At 34.3% G+C, this 19,593-nt stretch overlaps 4 protein-coding genes across 9 annotated transcripts; 1 reads left to right on the top strand and 3 right to left on the bottom strand.

Annotated features, from left to right (window-relative positions):
- Nucleotides 1-1,343: 1,343 nt before the first annotated feature.
- Nucleotides 1,344-3,266, bottom strand: LOC140990380 (protein SCARECROW-like). The gene has a single exon (XM_073460060.1). It carries the CDS (start codon nt 2,811-2,813, stop codon nt 1,383-1,385), a length of 1,431 nt encoding a protein of 476 aa, XP_073316161.1. The 5' UTR covers nt 2,814-3,266; the 3' UTR covers nt 1,344-1,382.
- A 206-nt stretch (nt 3,267-3,472) lies between these two features.
- Nucleotides 3,473-9,787, bottom strand: LOC140990354 (uncharacterized). 5 transcript variants are annotated; one of them, XM_073460034.1, is made up of 14 exons: nt 9,588-9,787; nt 8,656-8,935; nt 7,470-7,644; nt 7,190-7,273; nt 6,871-7,112; nt 6,554-6,770; nt 6,370-6,449; nt 6,018-6,102; nt 5,433-5,564; nt 5,235-5,348; nt 5,087-5,134; nt 4,208-4,292; nt 4,019-4,075; nt 3,482-3,747 (listed from the first exon to the last, which is right to left on the bottom strand). In XM_073460034.1, the coding sequence occupies exons 2-14, from the start codon at nt 8,871-8,873 to the stop codon at nt 3,710-3,712; spliced, it is 1,575 nt and encodes a 524-aa protein (XP_073316135.1). In that variant the 5' UTR covers nt 8,874-8,935; nt 9,588-9,787; the 3' UTR covers nt 3,482-3,709. The 5 variants fall into 5 exon arrangements, with proteins under 5 accessions (XP_073316142.1, XP_073316135.1, XP_073316116.1 ...); XM_073460015.1 differs by having other exon boundaries at nt 3,483-3,747; nt 8,656-8,974; nt 9,558-9,785; XM_073460024.1 differs by having other exon boundaries at nt 3,483-3,747; nt 9,558-9,785.
- A 902-nt stretch (nt 9,788-10,689) lies between these two features.
- LOC140990334 (uncharacterized protein At1g03900) lies at nt 10,690-13,023 on the bottom strand. The gene is made up of 3 exons (XM_073459983.1): nt 12,389-13,023; nt 11,333-11,593; nt 10,690-11,031 (listed from the first exon to the last, which is right to left on the bottom strand). Exons 1-3 carry the CDS (start codon nt 12,890-12,892, stop codon nt 10,960-10,962), a joined length of 837 nt encoding a protein of 278 aa, XP_073316084.1. The 5' UTR covers nt 12,893-13,023; the 3' UTR covers nt 10,690-10,959.
- Nucleotides 13,024-13,191: 168 nt separating this feature from the next.
- Nucleotides 13,192-15,243, top strand: LOC140990342 (H/ACA ribonucleoprotein complex subunit 3-like protein). 2 transcript variants are annotated; one of them, XM_073460004.1, is made up of 4 exons: nt 13,192-13,318; nt 13,546-13,616; nt 14,521-14,563; nt 14,945-15,243. In XM_073460004.1, the coding sequence occupies exons 2-4, from the start codon at nt 13,563-13,565 to the stop codon at nt 15,040-15,042; spliced, it is 195 nt and encodes a 64-aa protein (XP_073316105.1). In that variant the 5' UTR covers nt 13,192-13,318; nt 13,546-13,562; the 3' UTR covers nt 15,043-15,243. The 2 variants fall into 2 exon arrangements, with proteins under 2 accessions (XP_073316105.1, XP_073316096.1); XM_073459995.1 differs by having other exon boundaries at nt 13,228-13,318; nt 13,406-13,616.
- Nucleotides 15,244-19,593: the final 4,350 nt, after the last annotated feature.

Here is a 19,593-nt window from a genome sequence, read left to right as displayed (position 1 = left end):
TATTTTCTAATTGTACTATCTATAAGTAATTTAGTTTATTTGTATTTTAGTTATTTATTAAAATAGTCATAATTACTAATTTTAATTAATAATTGTATAAAATAACATATAGTGAGGATAATAGTGAAAATATTAAAGGAAAGTTTAATCTCATTATTTGATTAATATAATTGTAAATCAATTTAAAAATTTGATAGAAGATATAAATTTGATTTAATCTCAACCATTGATTGAACAAACTCAAGTTGAATTTTGGTTTGTCTACATTGATACGTTGATCACTGATTTTAAAAAATGCTTGTTGATTTATTTCGATTGTGTATTTTTTTCTAAAATTTGAACATTGATTAAAATATATCAAAGTTTTTAAAAATATATTTTTGTTAAACATATTTAATTTATATTTGTATATGATATTTTTTAAAATATTAATTTTTGACAAAAACTTGTGCGAGACGGTCTTACGGATCGTATTTTGTGAGACAGATCTCTTATTTGGATCATCCATGAAAAAATATTACTTTTTATGCTAAGAGTATTACTTTTTATTGTGAATATCGGTAGGGTTGACCCATCTCACAGATAAAGATTCGTGAGACCGTCTCATAAGAGACCTACTCTTAATTTTTTTGTTGTTGCTATACAAATTAAGTTTTGAATTTAACTTTTTGTAAGGTAAATTATAATATATGGAAAGGAATTTTAAGAGAAATTTTATTTAACAATAAACTAAATAGATAGTGTGGAATGCTATTAACACTAGATTCAACATTCATGCATCAACTTGTGTTTACTTCAAGTTTAAAATAATTGTAGTTAAAAAATAAATATTTTGTCCTTATTTTCAATTTGTAATCTCATCAAACATGTGAATATTAAATAAATAAAATATTTAAACAATACAACATATTTTATCTATTAGCAAACATTTAACATAGTTTTAATATTTTTTTGCATAACATAAATTCTGATGTTCCAAGTAGTGACGGCTCCAAGGTAATGAAATGAACATGGTCTTTGAACAGACAGATCTTTTGAACCAGCATAGTAGCAGTGAGGCTCCACAAAATTTAACAAGGTAGCGTTCGGAAGATGCATTTGATTTAAGTCGATGTTTTTGTTTTGATAAAGAATTTGAAGATTAATCAAATTATACTTGTAGGGTATGTCGCGATTATGTATGTATTGTTTTAACACAAAAATTGTGTGAGATATTCTATTTGGATCAAAAAATATATTGTAAATATAGACATGATTGATCTTTCGGAAAACACCTACTCATGTTTTAGTCACCCAAATTATTTATCATTTAAACCTAAAGAATAATATTGATGTCAGAATACATAACCTACAATCAAAACTAACCAAAAAGAAGGTAAGCTTTAAGGATATAATGAAGTCCAAGCACTGGCAGTGTACAAACTAGTTTCCTTCCACCCTAGCCTTAACATTCCATCTCCCTGCACAAGACTGTACCCATGAGCAGGTGGGAACATGTTGAGTATCAGCTGTGCTTGAGCCACTGAGTTTGTACTCATCGGGATTTGCACGAACCCGGTCTTCAGAAGCTCACTCCTCCATAGCCTAAACTTGTCTTCCCCACTCCTGGCCGGGCCGCCGACCGCCAGAACATTGTTGATCTCCCTCTGTAATAGGCAATGCTCCACTTGATATCGGGCCGGATCGTCTACAGGCAAGAAAGCTCCCAAAGAATCAAATATGGTTGAGTAGTAGTGGAGGGAGCTCACAAACCTGTCTAGAAATGAACCCTCGTGAGCAATTTCTTGCTCTACTAATGTGATGATTTTCGGCCCGAGACCGTTGAGGAGCCTCATCGTGTTCCAATCAGGTCCCGTTGCATCATATAACGAGTGCTGCAGCCAGTGTACTGCTAATGCTTCACCTCTCCTGATTTTGAGCCTGGATATGTCTACTATGTTTCCAAACTTCTTGTCTACTGGATTGAACTCAAAGTACATTCCAAGACGCCTAGCGAAGTTGGAGAGATGCTTACCGGTCTCATCCAACAGCTCCATCGAGCTTCCCAGCCCAGTCATTCGGACCTGAGGCGGGCCCTCAGCCCGAGTTGCAAGAATGTGAAACAAGGCTGGCCATTGCAACCCCTGCATAATATCAAGATCGATTATATGAACCCTCTCATGGCAATGGAGCGCCTCCAAGATAGCCTGGTTTGATGTGAAATGCGCGAATTTTATAAATGGGGCGACATTGTTAAAGATTTGGAATGCAGAATTCACGGTCTTGTGATTGGTCAGAGGTGAGCAGACTCCAAGCCAGGCATTGATCGCTCTGCTAGACATAGCTGTTGCGAAATATGCGGCTACTCGTTCTGCACATGAAGCGCTGTATGGAGACGCCATCTGTGTGAGTTCAAGTAACATTCTGTGAGCTTCACCAAGATTATCCACAGATATAGCAACAGCACACTCCAAAAGAAGTGTCAGCAAGTTTAGGCCAGGTTCTTCGCATGAGGGATCGCTTTCAAGATTGAAAGTATTTTGATCATCTAGAATCCGATGATCATTACTCCATCCATGGTGAGTGTGAATTACAGATCCGGGGCTCTCCCTGGAATCTTTTCGGGACATTTTTCGGGGCCGTAAATCATCCAAAAAAGCCGCCACACCCGCACTTTCCTCCACAGTCTCATTTTCAGTTTCAGGCAAGTCTTCTATCAGTTGCTTGGTGACATTTTCCACCCATTGAGACAGTTCATTCCTCTCCAAATTCTTAGCAGAATTCTTCCCAGAGATTCCATAATTGGGGAAGATCATTTGTTCCTGAGGTTGCATTACACAAGCAAAACTATCCAACCCTCATGTTATCAGCATAACATGTAACTTGGTTTTTTATATTGCAAGGGAATTATTAGCACAGGATAAAAAAGACCCTGCGGTGGGGAGGCTGCAAATGGATGTGCAGGCCAGTATTTGTAGAGCTCAAGATGAATCTGTAGGGTCGACGAAGAGCTATTCGAACTTTATGTGCAATTTTATTAAAATCTTCTTATGTCATAATGGATCCATCAAGAAGAGTAAAAAACAAGGAAAAATGGTACGAAGTACGAGCGCTAAAGCAAAAGTTTCATCTGTTATTATATTCCCTTCCCACAAGGCTCGGCCGGCATAGTAAGACAGGCAGGTGAAGCCGATGGCTAATGGCCAATAGAAACATGCAAACCGTGTAACACAAATGAGTAATGTTGTAAGTTTGGAATTTATTACACTTTTTTATTGAGCCAGGTAAGTTCAATGGTACTCCTCTTGAAATTTTAAGAGTAAAAATTTCATTATTTTTTATCATGATATTTACACTTTACATTTAATTATATTTTGGCATGAACTTGCTCCATTTTCTTGAAATTTTCAATTCATCTCGTCCATATTTTCACTCAATTGGCGGCAATGAAAAAAGATGTGAAATAATTGGTGAAGTTAAAATATATAAAAAATACAATTATGAAAATTCAATCAAGTATGGCAAGTTGCAACCGAAAATTAATACTTCAAATAACCTATTTAGTTTGAACACCAAAAAAAAAAAAAAATTTTACTCACACAAATGCATAGCAGTACCAGCTTCACTACATACACCAAAGAGAAAATATTATGGGGACATTGATTAATCAGAAAAATTACTCAGCCATATCCTGAAACTTGTCAAAAGAACGGTAGCTATTTCCTGAAACTCATTGACTGGCTGTCTCTGATGATTCCGAGCCATCCTCTGTCGTAAGATAGAGATACAAATGAAAATGATTTAAATAGGAAAAATTATAAGCTTGCTGCTAGAATATGTTAAAAAGAGAGCATTCTCTGGACCCCAGGGAGCCTTGTTGTATAAGCCAACATACAGACATGCCCCGATCCAAAATTCTTGCTCAGATTGGCTTATTCGGTTTTCTTATGATCTAAAAGCATCAGTGTTGCACATTTGGCCACAGAGATAGTGAATGTGCTAAAGAAAAGAAGTAAATAGAATGTGCTAGCTAACATACCGAACAGCGACTTGACTGTTGGCCTCTTTGGTTTGGTATTTTTTTTCTCTAGTCCAGCTGGGAACGAACAGAAAACGAAAGAGATTCAGTATGAATCATGGTAAGTGCAGAATATGAGAAAACAATTGCAGCAATATCGCGAAGTACAGGAAGCAACAAACACGAAGGAGAGAGGGAGAGATGTTATACCCATTCCAGGAACTTGGTAGTCATTGACAATTTCAAAGTTCTTGTAAGTGTACCCGACAAAATTGACATCTTTGGACGACAACATCTAGAAGTAGAAAGAAAAATAAGCTTGAGGTCAACCAGGTACAAAAACATGAATCACAAAAAGTGTTCAAGTCTCTAATGAAGTTCAGTTCACAAACAAAAGAAAGATTAACTGAAAAAATGGTAAAAATGGATCAAGGCAGGCGAATGCAGGGGCAATATGAACTTCACCAGACATTTTTGCAGGCTGCCCCATAGTATTTTCAATTCTCAACCAAAAGATAAATATACCAAAAAAACATGTTTATCAAAACCACACATTTGCTTCCCAAGCTTTTCAACTGTTTGACTCGGTGAAACTCTGCCCAAGCCCAAGCAGAATGTGATGAAAACTAGAACTTTAAATTTGAATTTAGACTAGAGCAGATGTAGGATTTTGGTTTCGCGAGGAAACTTGCATATTTATAAAATTTAAATATAAAATTTGCGTTCCACCTATAATTTTAGAGTTTACAGTAAACACAAAATGCTTTCAGACTTAAACTTTGCATTTCAAAGAAGGCCTAAACTTTTTTTTTCTAATTTTTCAAGCCCATTTCTATCCGCAATAAGTTTTCTCTCTCAAAGGTGATGCCTACAATTTAGAATTTGATTTGGCTAAGTGCTTACTGTACTTTCAAAGTCAAAGAGGATACACTTTTTCTGGGCAGAATGAGGAAAAACAAAAAATAATATTAGTGTCATTAGCCATTAGGCACTGCCATATCATGCGCAAACCTTGTTTTGCAAAGTATTAAACATCTGAACTTTGAATTAAATATAGGTTTTCTTCTCCATATCTGACAGCATATCTACCTTTCTCCATGGGCCAGATTTTGATGAAGTACGAGATTGGTTTTCAGCCTGTAGGCAAAACATAAAAATCAAAATTATTGATACATCCCCCCAAAACATCAACAATTCCAGAAACTAATGTAATGTTCAAGTGAAGAGAAGTCAATACCTCTTCAAACTTTTCAAAATTTTGGGTATCCAACTCATCATTGACTTCTGGAAGAAATGCAGCTTCCATAAGGTAAATGCTGTCCCAGTTAATTCCGTTAAACCAAGCATGAGCCTAAATGGGTACCCAAATTAAATGATTTGCCATAAACTTAGGCGAGTGATCAAAAAATATAGCAGAAAGCACGCATCAAAACACCTTTATTTCTTCCGCTCCATTTGAACCGAGCCTCTGGTTGACACTACAAAGTAATTTGCTTATCAGATCTTTTGCTGCTAAAGAAAGTTTAGCTTCCTCTGGGAATTTCAAATGTGTTCTCCAGTTCACTATCTGCAAATTTAGCCAATACTCCTAATAAGCGTTCCAATTATAAACCAGAACGGGCTAAGTATAAGAAAGATTAAAGATTCCAGATACCTTTGAATTGAAGTTTGAAACCACAATATTCACCGAAGAAAATAGCAGCAAGAACTAATGAATATGATTATTTTAGACCTTTTTAGCTACAACTCCATCCTCAATCAATAACTCATCACCAAAACATAAGATAAAAAGGGAGAAGAAATTTCCTCAAGTAACCTTGCTAACTGATAAAAAGTTAAGACACTTGAATACTCTTGAGTGAAGCATGCAAATGGACCCAGAACAGAGTTCCAAAAAACACTTTTGATACCACAATAGTAGGATCCCAGGAGAGACATACAGTTTGATTTCATATTTACTGCAGTAGCCCAATTACTCTAATGCAGTTTGACACGTTAGAAAAGCAAACAAAAACCATACCTTCCTACAAGTTGACATAGGATCGTCAGAATAGAAGGGTGGATATCCCACAAGCATTTCAAACATGATAGCACCAAGAGACCACCTGCACAACGATAACACGTCTCATTTTCCAATAAATGATGGCTAAGATCATCTTCCCCGATCCATAACTCAAACAGACAGGCAACAGAAAACTGAAAAATAAATCAAAGAAATAGGTATTGTGAGGGAAAGGAGCACATGCAGTAGCTTTTACAAACAAAAAACTACTAAAATGCTATTTTTGATGTCCAGTTCTGATATCAGTTACTCAATACAAACGAAACCAAGAGGAAAGAAAAATTTCCACTTCTAGATGATAGGAACTAACCAATCACATTCCATTCCATAACCCTTCTTTAGAAGAACCTCTGGAGCAATGTAATCAGGTGTACCCACTGTGGAATAAGCCTGCAGTCAAAAAATATGCATAATTAAAAAAGAAACTATGGTACTGAGCTGTCAACAATTAGAAGAAAAGCCACGTGAATATTAAAAAGTTTGTCACCACTTACAAGCATTCTCCTATTTTTCTGCCAATGTTGTAATTGTTCTTGTTGAGTGCGTTTTGGAGCAGTAGAGTTTTCATCACTTCTTGAAGTTTCATTGAAGCTGTCTCCAACTGAAAAGTCTTCTTTTAGAGAACTACAGTCTAAAGGCTTGCACAGGCCAAAATCTGATAATCTTAAATGACCGTATGTATCAAGTAGTAAATTATCAGGCTTGATATCTCTGTAGCAAATTAAGCATTCAAAGGGGGAAAATATCAGATCAACTGAAGCAATATCCATGATGAAGTCAAACTGAAAATTAAAAACAGATATCAACAAACCTGTGTATATAGTTGTGCTTATGGATAGATTCAATAGCCAAAACCGTCTCTGCTACGTAAAATCTGGCCTCATCTTCTGTCAAGATATCTTTTCTCATCAATAAAGTCATCATATCTCCACCGGGCAGATATTCCATGATGAGATACAAATATTCTTCATCTTGAAAAGAACAAAATAGTTTCACAATGCAAGTGCTGTCCACCTCTGCAAGCAGATTCCTTTCAGCTTTCACATGTTCAACCTAACAAATATGCTAATTGAGGACCAGCAATATAAACATGGCTACACCAAAATCATCAAATGTTCATATTTAGGTACCTGGCCTCTACGAAGCATTTCTGATTTCTTAAGCTTTTTCATCGCATACACATGGCCAGTAGTCTTTTCCCTACAAACTCTAACCTGTATAACCAAAATAAAAAATAAAAAAAGCAACAATTATTTGTTTGACTCAATCTATATTGAAAGGCATTTCGATCTCTTAGAACATCTGATTCAAAAATTCATGAATATGATGCCAGGATTAAAGAAATTATAGAAGGAAAACCTATGAAATTTATGACAACCGAGTAAGTGAAGTACTTATACAAATCTTTACCTCGCCAAAAGCTCCTTTTCCAATCATTGTCAACAACTCAAAATCATCAACACCCATTTTTTGCCTTTGAAGGCGCATATATTCAGTTTCCTTTTGTTCTAATGATTTAAGTAAGTTATTTTGATCTTCCTCAGATACATCAGCATCAGCTAGCTTCTTTTCAAGTAAATTACGCCTGATTAACACAAAATGATCGAGATGTGTTAAAGCAGCATTTTCTACCCAGAAAATGACAAGAATTAAAATTATGGTTTCATAAAATAATGCCATAAATGCTTATAGATCTCAACCTTAAAATTGTAAGGAGATTAAGGCATTAAAATGTATTTTATTCTCCGAATTATATTTCTTTTAATGATATTTTAGACCCAAAATCATGTCCAAATGCTTATTGGGAGAGTGTCCCGGATGTTGATCGTAACATCGATGACGTTCCCGGGACATGTTCAAGGTGTGGATGAGAAAATGACTGGTTTAAAATTGATGATTATTTCGGGGGCCGAAAATTGACTCCTGGCCCTGGGAGGCTAAATGCACTGTCAATAAAGGGCTTGCAGCTAAAGAAAAATGCAAGAGCCAGTACAAGCAAAGTACAAGTCATTCAAGCTCAATTCAATAAACATCACAAGTCCTCTGCTTTTGTTTTTATCTCATTTTCCAGTAGTCAATCATTGAGGTTTTGAGACTTGTTTTTGTAAGTCTAATTCATTCTTGTAAAAAAATATTCGTCTAGATTAATGTACACTTGTATCTTTTTTTGCACAAGTATTACACGGTGAGATAAAGCCTTCCAACTGTTAGAACCTTCAAGGACAAAAAGATGTGGGGAGCATGCGTGGTTGGTTAGGAGACATAAACATTTTATCATCAAATCTCTATAACAAATTCAAGTGCATGCATTCATGTTCTTACTTATTCTCAATAGTTAATTTATTGACACTACGTCTTCTGCAACACAAACTCAAAATTTACAAAATCACTTAAAAAACGCTTGCGTATCCAAAATACTAACTCATTGCTCTTAGGTTCTGATAGACAAAGATTTATTGTTCAATAAATTTAGTATGGAAAAATTGTATGAAAATTAAGCGTTCCCAATGTAGATGTTGATGCTGGAAAGACTATCTAGTAAAGCATTCCTTTATATCGGGAAACAGAACACGAAAAGTTCGTTTAGGTACCGTACCTCTCTTTCCTTTCCTGAAGGTTTTTCATATGCTCCTTGTAGTGATTTTCAATGTACTGCTTCGCAGCAGCAACCTTCTGTTTTGTGAGATCTGAGGCTTCCTCATCCGAAAGTGGTTTCGGATCTTCTCTTATACTGCCCATTGAATCCTTTTGAGCAGATGACCTTAAGCGCTCTCGTGGTTGAAACTTCTGGAACCAACTCCTTGCCGAATCCATTAATTCCTTATCCCCTCAGCATAAGAGGAAATCGGCACATAACTCGAACCAAGTCTCTCATTCTATTCAGACACCATTCATCTCATCCATCAAATGCAAAACTTATAAAGAGCACTCCACAGTTTCAGTACCACGTAAGGAATAGCACACGTACAACGATAACAAATACAAAGGCATGCATGAAATATCAAAACTTGTTGGTGGCCTATCATCACTGTTAAACTAATATTTATGCGTAATACTTGCCTACAGAATGCTAATGGCCATCTCGGGCAAAACAAGAACCGGCTAACTCAGAATGTCTTTAAAGTATCAAAAATTCTTTTTGACATCTCACACGTTATAAAACACTAAAGCCCATATCAACAATATAAATGAAAATCAAGATTAAAAAAAATGATTTTGAGCAAGATTAGAAAAAAGAATAAATTTTTCTCGAGCCAAAGATTCCAATAGATACTCTGTCGGCTTCCATGCTATCGCTAGTCTAAATTTTGCAATAACTGTGTTCGGAGAAACTAAAACAAGAAAATAACTTGAACTTTTAAGATTCCAATAATCCCACCATCGAACCGAGAACCCATAAAATTCATCTGATTAGAATCCATTCAATGTCAAATCGTTAATCTATGTTTTTCCTGTTCCAAGACAATTTTCGCACATGAAACAAAATAATACCCATACCTTGAATTCCAAGAATTCGACAACCCTCACCAGACTAAAATCCACACGACTCTAAATTAGTCGACAACGTAGGATTATCGATTATTGATACAAATTACAATCCACGGGATAGAAACAGACAACATCATCAAAGAAAACTACCCAGGTAAAGAAACGAATTTGGCAATATGGGAGAGCATTAGGCGTGAAGATCGGGTTACCGCCAAATCTTGAGAGAGGAAGGGAGGAAACCCATCAGCAAATTACAACCATGCACATAGGCTGAATAACGAGTATCAGCATGGGGTGTGCATGCATTCCTCATTTTAGATTTTTATTAAATTTAAATTTTTAAGTAAATAATATAAAAATTGTCAATCTTTAGTTTTTCCATGGTTTTATGTCATGGATACTTTCAAGTAATGGTCTTTTTATTTATTATTTATTATTTATTATTTATTATTTATTATTTTGCCTGTTTATTTTAGGGTAAATATGGATTCATTAAACTATGTCAAATGATACAATATTTCTAAAAAAATTGTGGAATAATAACAATAAAGTTATCGAGATCCTCGTCTAAAGCATGAGCAGCAAGACGATGTGCCACCCCATTTGCTTGTTTTAGAAGCAATAGTTTTTGTGATATTTGGGAAGAGACATGAAGATAGGTGTCGAACTCGAGTTATGTTTCATATAGACAGACATTAAATACAATTAGGCCAAGAGGCTTACAATTTAGAAGCAGTGGTCTTTGTTTTCTAATTAAATATTGTACATAGTTTCTTTTTATTTATTGACCCGTATTTCAAAAATTTTCTACCTTAATTTTTATAACAAGATGTAAGTACAAATAGAATTGATAAATAAATTAGCATTTGCTTCAGAAATTTAAAATATTTATGCTTGAAAACAAAAATTAGTCCACAAACCAATAGCCTCCTTTCAATTAGCCCACGGCATTCACATATCGCCACCTTTTAATTAAATCCCAAACTCGTGTGATCTTTTATGTATCTTCATTCTCAAGAATGAGAGTTAAACTTAAGATCAGTGATTTCAATATTTAAGGGGAAAAATAACTACGATTTCATTTGCATAACATACAATTTTTCAATATTGAGCAAGTAGAGCTGAAGAGAAAATTTGAAAATGAAATAAAACCTTGTCAGAAACATACATTGATTTCCAAATGAGATGTTTACATGTTACATAGTTTCCAGAAATTTCATTATAAGGGACATGAGATGATAAAACGAATCATCATTAAAAAAAACTAAAAAAATATATATTATACATAAAAACGCGAATTTCAGGATCGGAGTGGAGAATACTGAATGTCTAAGTTCTCAACTTTAATTTGAGTATCCAATTAGATATTTTAATACAATGAAAGACACTTTCGTGTTGTTATGTAAAATTCTCAAAATGCTGCCCAGCCAGCTGATGCTGAGGTTTTAGTAGACCCTGATCCGCCAGTCGAAGGGAGGTTCTTCTGCAGATTAAACAGGAAATATTTGCTATAAGCACGAGGAAGGGCGTCTTCAACTAATTGCTCACTTTATCTATTAACATACATGCAATCAAATAATCATGATATTTAGAGGGAGGAAGCACAAGTGATGATATATGTATCTGATGGATCATAAAATGTAGGATTCAAGTAACAAGAATATATTTAAAGCCATCCTTGGTTGAGGGGTCGACTTAACAAATCTTTCTCCAGGAGGGGTTGACTTTAAAATTGTTCTATCTGAGGGGGTGACTTCGTTATGGTGAAGGTAAATGAGGAATACCTCAAGTGTAGAGAGATCTGAAAGAGGATCGCTCGAGTTTCTTGAATTCTCGTTGCCTCCCTTCACAGCAGAATCTCGACTGGCAGATTTCATCTTAGCAGCAGCCAGATCATTGGGTGGAGGAGGAAGAGGAGACCTCACTTTTACTGCTCCACTAGGTGGAGGAGCTAGGCTGATAGTTGCAGACTTTCCGGCAGCAGAAAGCATGCCTGTTCCACTTGATGACTTGTTCTTTACATTTATTCGAATTGTTTCCCCTTCCTAACACCCAAAACAACAAACGTCAATCCCTCTCTACTCAAGAACGGGGAAATATAATCCTCGGTCCAAGTCATATTCACTTTCAAGAAAATATTAAGACGCTCAAAAATAACTACCAGACAATACAAGTGTTTTTAGGATGGAAAAAAAACGCAACTTCGCTCATGAAAAGTAATAGATACAAAACACATTCAGAACGAGCAAAGGTCTACTGTCTAATGCAGTATATAATTGAAAAAACATATAGAACAGCCAGGAACTCTGAGGAACTGAGCCAAAATTCTTGAATACCCAAAGTTAGGACATGAAGATGTACAATCTTGATTCATCAACAGGTCACTACATGCGAACATCCATCTAAGATTCACTTCTGCTACCCACTAAAGACGAGACAAGAATTACTATTTTTATTCAAAAAGTCATTATTTTCCTGCCTTATTAATAATGATGGCAGACTTGTGAACATGATATTCACTATCTCGAAGACAAAGTCTTTATACTTCTAAATAGTCCTTCAAAGCTAAATTTTCTGGCTTTAAGTGCTCCATCCAAACCACATAGAAAAAGCTTTTATTTTATATCCAATCACATTCTAGATTCATTTGAAACGTCTCCTACATTCAATGCCAAATTCTTCGATCAACAAACAATTTAAAACAGTTATCCAAGAGAATTTAGCAGATTAATTAACTCCATGTTGATTTACAGATAATCTAAGAATCGCATTCTAAACTTCAATGCAAAGATATATAACAATTTGAAGACCAATAGACATAAATTATATAACGAGATCACCTTCAATCTGTGATTAACGACGGGATCAATATCAATACGCCCCTCCTCAGCCCCGCCCTCGCCATCGCCACCACCGTACAACTCCTTTTCCCCTTCCCTCTTCACGTACTTCTCGTGATCCGACAGAGAGACATTGAAATCAAACGCCTCGTTCCTCTCATTAAACCCTAATCCTACAAAAGCGTGCTTCCCACGACCATCCTCGATCCTCAGCACGAAGTACCTGGACGAATCCAGCACTGTCTCGACGGCGTTCTCCCTCTGCCCCGGGAGAACAAAGCAGGCGGCAAAGAGCTCACCGGAATTGGGGTCCTCGAGCCGGATCTCGCAGCGGTTTTCGCAGGAAACGACACGGAGACGGCCCGTCCAGATCTTATCCGATTGCAGCCACTCCCCGCACTTGTAGCCGCCACTGGTGGGGCGGGGAGGGATCTTGAAGACGGAGACTTCGCGGACAACAAGGAGGGTGTGTTCGAAGGTCTCATCCTCCTCCTCGTACGACATCGTTCTGGAATCTTGAACTGAATTTAATCTCGGAAGTTGGAAAGAGCAGAGAGGAATGAAGCTCCTAAGCAAAACTACAGATAAACAAACCGAAAAATCAACTGTACAAAACCATACCGCGGGGGGTACAAGACCCGGCCCGATGGTAAATAATAGGTTATTCGCATTCAACTCCTTATATTTTATTTTTTGTCCACTAAAATCCATATTTTATTTATTTGTGAAGGGGCTGTTGGCAAATACACAAACGACGAGGAGGTTAAGTAAATTACCAATAAATAATTTGTTTTTGTATTTGTATTTGTATTTGTATATATACGAGTTATATAGTAATTATAAAAACTGTACATTAGGTTGTGTAAAGCCCTAGTTGTTGCCCAACCGCTGAAGGTGAAGAAGAGTTAAGAATCTGAAATAGAGCTTCAGGTAAATTTCTTGCCTCAATTTCGTATATTTCTTTCGATTATACTCAATAATAAAAAAACCCACGTCACATTTCTATGAAAAATTCAGGAACTTTCAAGTTTGGAGTTTTAGGGTTTAAAAAAATTCTGCGCTCCAATTCTGTTATCTGCTCGGTGCTTAGTTTGAAACTCTCTGGATATACATGAGCATTTTTTTACAAGAAATCGGTCCTGATTTTCTGAATACAGGTGAAGTTTTAGTGAAGATGTATCTCCAGTTTTACATCAACGAAAACGGTGACAAAGTTTACACCACGAAGGTTTGTTTCTACTGATTTGTGACTTCACTGCCAAAAATGTGTGTGCGTGCAATATGTGCTCAAAAATGTAAAATTTGGGCCGTTTTATTTTCATGTAAGTTTTACCCTCAAAACACTGTGTAGTTCAACGATGCTGCTTGCTTCCGCTTTTCATCTTAATATCTAAACATGGCTTTGCGGAAATGTTTGTTTCGAGTAGTTTTACATGAGAGGCGGAAACTGCTCGGGTTTAGACTTTAGATATAAGCTGGCATTGATATTTAGCTAGGATCAGAGCTATCTAGAATGGTATTATAGACATGCTCTGGGACGAGGTGTCATGGCCAGATTTTATGACCTTTTGTTTGTTATCTATTGGCCGTGCATGTGGGTGCACCGTGTTGCAAGTACACAATGAAAACTGTCCAACTTCTATGAAATTGGACAAAACTCGAGGGATTTCGAAGCTTTGTAGGTTTTAGATTAGTTGTTAGCAATAGACATTTTACATCCTAAATTTACCAATAGTCATTTTATGGCATGTATCACTTTTATCGTTGCTTACCAGCTCCCCATGTCAGCTACCTTGGTGGTTGATACTCTGAATTTCAGAAATGTTTCCCATGTCTTTCCCATCATCCGTGGACTTCCCATTTCTGGATCCCCATGTCCTTGAACCTATTTAACTACAAATTCCCCTGTGTTTATGTAACCAAATTATTGGCTAAGGGCTTCATTACTGGGCTTATCATCAAATGATAATGGGCCTCTGAAAATTCATAACTTCGGGTATACGCTACTTTATTTGCTTGTTTTTTGCACTTGTGATGGCTTACCACCTTTTCTTCGTTTTTATCAACTACTGGTAAGGGTGTTTTTTTGGCACACAAATTTGAATGACAACTGAACCATTTTATCTACGCAGAAGGAATCACCTCTTGGCTTGGCCACACGATCTGCTCATCCTGGTAATTTTACCAAACTAAATTTAAGCATATTGAACTGCGAGTCATTTTTCTCTTGATGGTTGGATGCATCTTTGTGTGTGCTTGCTTGTTTTTTTCATGCTAGATTGTGCAACATTTTTGTCTGTCTTTGAGGAAATGATTGAGCAAATGAGAGCTGGAGTCCATTATTTACTGCCTCAATTGCTTGAAATATGTATTTTTCTGCATTTTTTAAATCTTGGTTGTTTAAATATTTAATAAATATTGTACGAATAAATCATATCTTGCAAAATAATCTCATTGAAAAAACAATAATCCTTTGTTCAATTCATATATTTGTGTGTGTGTGTGTTCATATATTTACGGATATCTTTCTTATTGTCCTCTTATTCCCAAATGCAGCCCGTTTCTCACCGGATGATAAATACGCAAGGCAGAGAGTTCTTCTGAAAAAGCGCTACGGACTTCTGCCAACACAACAGCCGCCCCCTAAGTACTGAGCGCATAATTCAATGTTGGATGTCCAGGAACCCTCCTACCAGCATCGAATTGACATTATTGACGCATCCCGTACGCCAAGTTTCATTTTTGAGATGAGAATCTTATTCAGGACTCAAAACTGAAAATGTTGTTTACCTTGACTTCTGCAAACATTATTTGATGAAGCCGTTTGGCTTATAAATGGCGTGAACTTGAAACTAGCTTCCCTTGTTTTTTCTTCCTTTTTCTTTTGCTTTAACTTTAATGACTTTTTTGTTTTGATTACACCCTTGAATTATTTAGAGATAGGATATGAGGGTCCATTGCACGAGTGCTTGCAATTTATTCAAAATTTTAATTCAACTTAAAAATTATACAGGTATAATAATAGATCCAATCAACACAAATCATCATTTCAAAATTAATTAGTGAAATCAATCTCACATTTCGACTTAAATATAGAGGACAAAGTCTTGTATTTTTCCCCCAAATATAACAAAAAAAAGCCCATCCTTCAGACTATAACAAATAGCGGCTTCTGTTTGTAATCCATCACCTGGAAAGGCGGATACACGTTTTTTTTTTCCCAATATTGTGAAATAATAATTCCATAATCACGTTAATATTAAAAAAGATGATGATAATAACAAAATTTTACTACTTAAGTATTCTCATCAAAATCGAAGACTTGTGTGAAACTAATGATTTAATTATAATAAATTACATTACTTTTTCTGTTCGGCGATATTGGATTAAACATTCTTAATATTAAAAAAAAAATTCTGAATCTCAAAAAAATATTTTTTTAAATATTTTGGGATAAAATTTGGTCAGTTTGTTCTCAATATTCCAAAGGGGTACAAAAGCCTAATGATTATGGATAATGTTCACTTGATTGGGACCGACTATAATAATTGCTTGTTTGATTTTGATTATTTGATGAATTTAAGGGTCCAATTATGTAACACGGAATTCGTGTTCACTGTGTTACTACAATTCAATGAATTTAAGGTGATGAAATGATTAATAGAGATTATTCTTTTGGGAAACATAAGTTTTATTCCGTGATAAAGTTAAATTATAGATTTTTCTGTGCAAAAATTCGAAAATATACTTCCGTGTGTTATTTTATGAGATCATGGATGGATGGGCTCATGTCAACCATGAACTTCTTTGATTTGTCTGGTTTTTAATTTTAACGTACACATTGACTTTGATTCCCGTTTGAAATTTCTTTGAAATAGACGATTTATGTTTTTTTTTTTTAGTAAAATATGATAATATATATATGAATTAAGTTTATTTTTCATTTTTTTAAAAAGAATTTATGTTCGTTTTGATCATCCACTAATAGTTAGTTGTGTGAAAGGATTTGCATGGTTACAAAAAATTCATGTGAGACAGTCTCACATGTAAATTTTTTGATATATATATTTTATTTGAGAAAGATTCGTAATATCGTATCATAAAAACATGTATACTTTTATATAAAAAGGAAAGAAAAGTTAGACATGGAAACCAATTAATTATTTTATTGGCTTATGAGAGTTTATATTTAAACGTATGGCTCAAGAAATATGCAAGGTGACAAAATCGAACAACTACATTTACCGGAGAAGTGGGAACCATATAGAAGTTCACCTTTGAAAACACGCTTTATCCTTAACTAAGTCACTATTGCAGTCATATGATAAGAGTTGTCACTATGAGAAGTACGACACATCACTGCGTGGAATTTTTCACGTCCCTGCACTTCTAGTCATCACAACTAAAAAGCGTAAATAATAATCAAACAAATTTATACACACACATAAGTAAAAATTTAAATAAAAACAAACAAGAAAAATAAGGCAAAACGACACCAAATATTTCAAAATGTGATGAAACACGTTGTTTATCTTTATTTTTGTTTAGACTTATTTTAATATGTATAATATATATTTATTTTCGTCACATGAGCATATCATTACCAAATAAGCAATATTTTATGGATTTAATGGCTTTGGACTAAAAAAAAAAAAAAAACACACACACACACACAAATCCGAGTTACTAATGAAAGTCAAACATTGACAAGTTATAAAATTAAAATCCAAAACATGTTAAACTTACAAGACTAATATTGTAATTTTTCTATTAATGGTGTACATTGAATGAATTAAAATAATTCTGAACAGAACACTTGCTGTATTACCAAATTATATGGTGTGATGTATGTATTATTCTTATAAGCTGTTGGGCTATATGACTTGTAATGCTAATTGGCTTCTTCTTCTTTTTTTTTTTTCTTTTTTTTTTAAGTAAAACCATTTGTCCAGAAGTTTATGTTTTAGTTAGGTTCAACTTTATTAGAAAATGTTGTTGAATCAGATGAGACTAAAAGCAGGATTGTTCTTGGAAGAAACTGTGGCCGCACCAAATAAACTCAAGAATAGTGGATTTGAATAATAATGTTTTTATCATTATTATTATTCAAATAAGGAATATGGAAATTCATTAGTGAAACGTGTGTTTCATATCTCTTTTCGACTATTATCGTAAGAATCAACCAGCCAACTTTACTATTTTTAAATCAGAATATGACATGGAACAATTGTTTTAATTTACACAAATATTTCAAAGAGTAAATTAATCACATTTATGGATTTGAAATTAAATTACATATAGAAATTAATAATATTAATCTATATATGCACCACTCTTTCTTGTTATTCTAAGTCACGGATCCTAGAATTGGTAATAAATGGATAATCCGCGTTGTCCCCCGAACTTGGAATTCATTCGGGAGGCGTGTGATTATTGCAATGATTGATTGTTCTTAACACGTCTTACGCACTAATCTGTAAGATATAAAAGAGTAGGTCTGATACGACCAGATCGATCATGTTCATATTTATAATAATAAATAATATTTATGACATAAAAAGTAATATTTTTTTACGACTGACCCAAATAAGATACATGTCTCACAAAATTCACCCCTGATATCGTCTCACAAATTTTTTTGTGAATATAAAATATGAAAACTGCGTTTTTGTCTTATATATTTATCTCTTTGCGATTTTAGTAATCTATTTTGTCAACTTTTAGCCTTACTTTGTTATATTTGTTTTTTTGCAATGTTTGTCATTTTTCCGACGTAGCAGCGATCTAATGCCAACATAGCGCCGACGCTTTCAATGTTACATTAGCATTTTCAGATGAAAAATAACTAAAATTATCAAGAAATGACATATACAAGACTAAAACTTAAATTTAACAACATAGAGGATCAAAATCTCAAAACATGTGTAAATATATATATATATATATATATAATTTTCCATTTTAATTTATACATAATTTTCAAAGTGTGATCTAAAATCAAGAGCGGGTCATTATTAATGTGCATGCATCAATTAATGGTCTAGCTACGTTAAGGATTTTGTTTTGTTTTGTTTTGTTTTTTTTAATATAGGAGATTGATTTTTAACCAGCTCAAAAAAAAAAATATTTATTTGATGAAAAATGTGGGTGAGTGTGAAATGTCAAAGAGTCACTATTCAAACCCATGACATTTGGAACCAGATAATATGAATGGACAATCTAAGAATGAAGATAGATTATTGGCTCCAATTCAAATATAATTACAATATCAAGACGTCACTCTTCCACCAACACCACACACGCACACTCGTCTCAATTCTTATATTTTAAGTTTAAGATAAGATTATCTTTCATCGTCTACGTGCTCGCACGTGCACACATAAATAATTATAGATTATATTTGTGTATGTATTATATCATTTTAAAATAAAATTATATATATCAATAATCACTTATTGGGAAAAAAAAATAATCAGAAATTAACCTATGAGATGTGGCATATACGAGGTTTAATTTTCATCATCTTATTAGTCCAAATTTGATCTTGTTATATATATTTCATATTTAATTTGACTTTCAGTCGAGATTGACATTCCCCGATCGAACATTATTGACATATAACAGTCAATGTAAACAAAATCAATTTATCGGACGCGATCGAATTTTGACTAATTAAAGGACCAAAAATCTATATATGCCAATATATAATAGTGGACCAATTTACTAAAAAAATTTTCCCATCCACTTATATATTCGAGACTAATTAATAACTATCGAAATATAGAAGATCTTGACTAAATAAACTCCAAACAATAAATAGGGTTTTAAAAGAATAATTTAACCCTAACCCTACATTGATTGTTTAATTTCTTCTTCGATGGGTTTGGGATGGAAATAGTCGAGGGAGAAATTGGATAAATAATCTCGGTCAACTTTTTTTTTTTTAAGAAAATGAACTCTTCAAATGTATTTGAAATATAGTTTAATATGTTATTTTCTTAAAAAAAAAATTAATTGATAAAATATCCCAATTGTCGATATGTACAACTCATGTCGGGTACTGATGACTTGTACCTCCACATTTACATCACATGCAAATGTTATGGCTAAAAAATTAATACGAACTTTGAATAGCCCCATTGGGGCCTACGTGGATTCCTTCCATCAAATTTTTTTCGATATTTTTTGAAAAAAAAAAAAAAAAA

The sequence above is a fragment of the Primulina huaijiensis genome, chromosome 1 (genome assembly GCF_012295235.1).
Source record: "Primulina huaijiensis isolate GDHJ02 chromosome 1, ASM1229523v2, whole genome shotgun sequence".
Taxonomy (NCBI): domain Eukaryota; kingdom Viridiplantae; phylum Streptophyta; class Magnoliopsida; order Lamiales; family Gesneriaceae; genus Primulina; species Primulina huaijiensis.
The sequence above is the reverse complement of the archived record's forward strand: the minus strand, read 5'-3'. Positions and strand labels throughout refer to the sequence as shown.

Excerpts from the sequence above, each read along its gene's own strand:
- LOC140990380 (XM_073460060.1), bottom strand. The coding sequence starts at position 2,813 with ATGCAACCTCAGGAACAAATGATCTTCCCCAATTATGGAATCTCTGGG.
- LOC140990354 (XM_073460034.1), bottom strand. The coding sequence starts at position 8,873 with ATGGATTCGGCAAGGAGTTGGTTCCAGAAGTTTCAACCACGAGAGCGC. Across the intron at positions 7,645-8,655 it reads CTTCAGGAAAGGAAAGAGAG|GCGTAATTTACTTGAAAAGA; the intron begins GTACGGTACCTA and ends TGTGTTAATCAG. Across the intron at positions 5,349-5,432 it reads ATGGAGCGGAAGAAATAAAG|GCTCATGCTTGGTTTAACGG; the intron begins GTGTTTTGATGC and ends GTACCCATTTAG.
- LOC140990334 (XM_073459983.1), bottom strand. The coding sequence starts at position 12,892 with ATGTCGTACGAGGAGGAGGATGAGACCTTCGAACACACCCTCCTTGTT. Across the intron at positions 11,594-12,388 it reads TCGTTAATCACAGATTGAAG|GAAGGGGAAACAATTCGAAT; the intron begins GTGATCTCGTTA and ends TTTGGGTGTTAG. Across the intron at positions 11,032-11,332 it reads CAGATCTCTCTACACTTGAG|AAGAACCTCCCTTCGACTGG; the intron begins GTATTCCTCATT and ends TTTAATCTGCAG.
- LOC140990342 (XM_073459995.1), top strand. The coding sequence starts at position 13,500 with ATGAGCATTTTTTTACAAGAAATCGGTCCTGATTTTCTGAATACAGGT. Across the intron at positions 13,617-14,520 it reads ACAAAGTTTACACCACGAAG|AAGGAATCACCTCTTGGCTT; the intron begins GTTTGTTTCTAC and ends TTATCTACGCAG. Across the intron at positions 14,564-14,944 it reads CACACGATCTGCTCATCCTG|CCCGTTTCTCACCGGATGAT; the intron begins GTAATTTTACCA and ends TCCCAAATGCAG.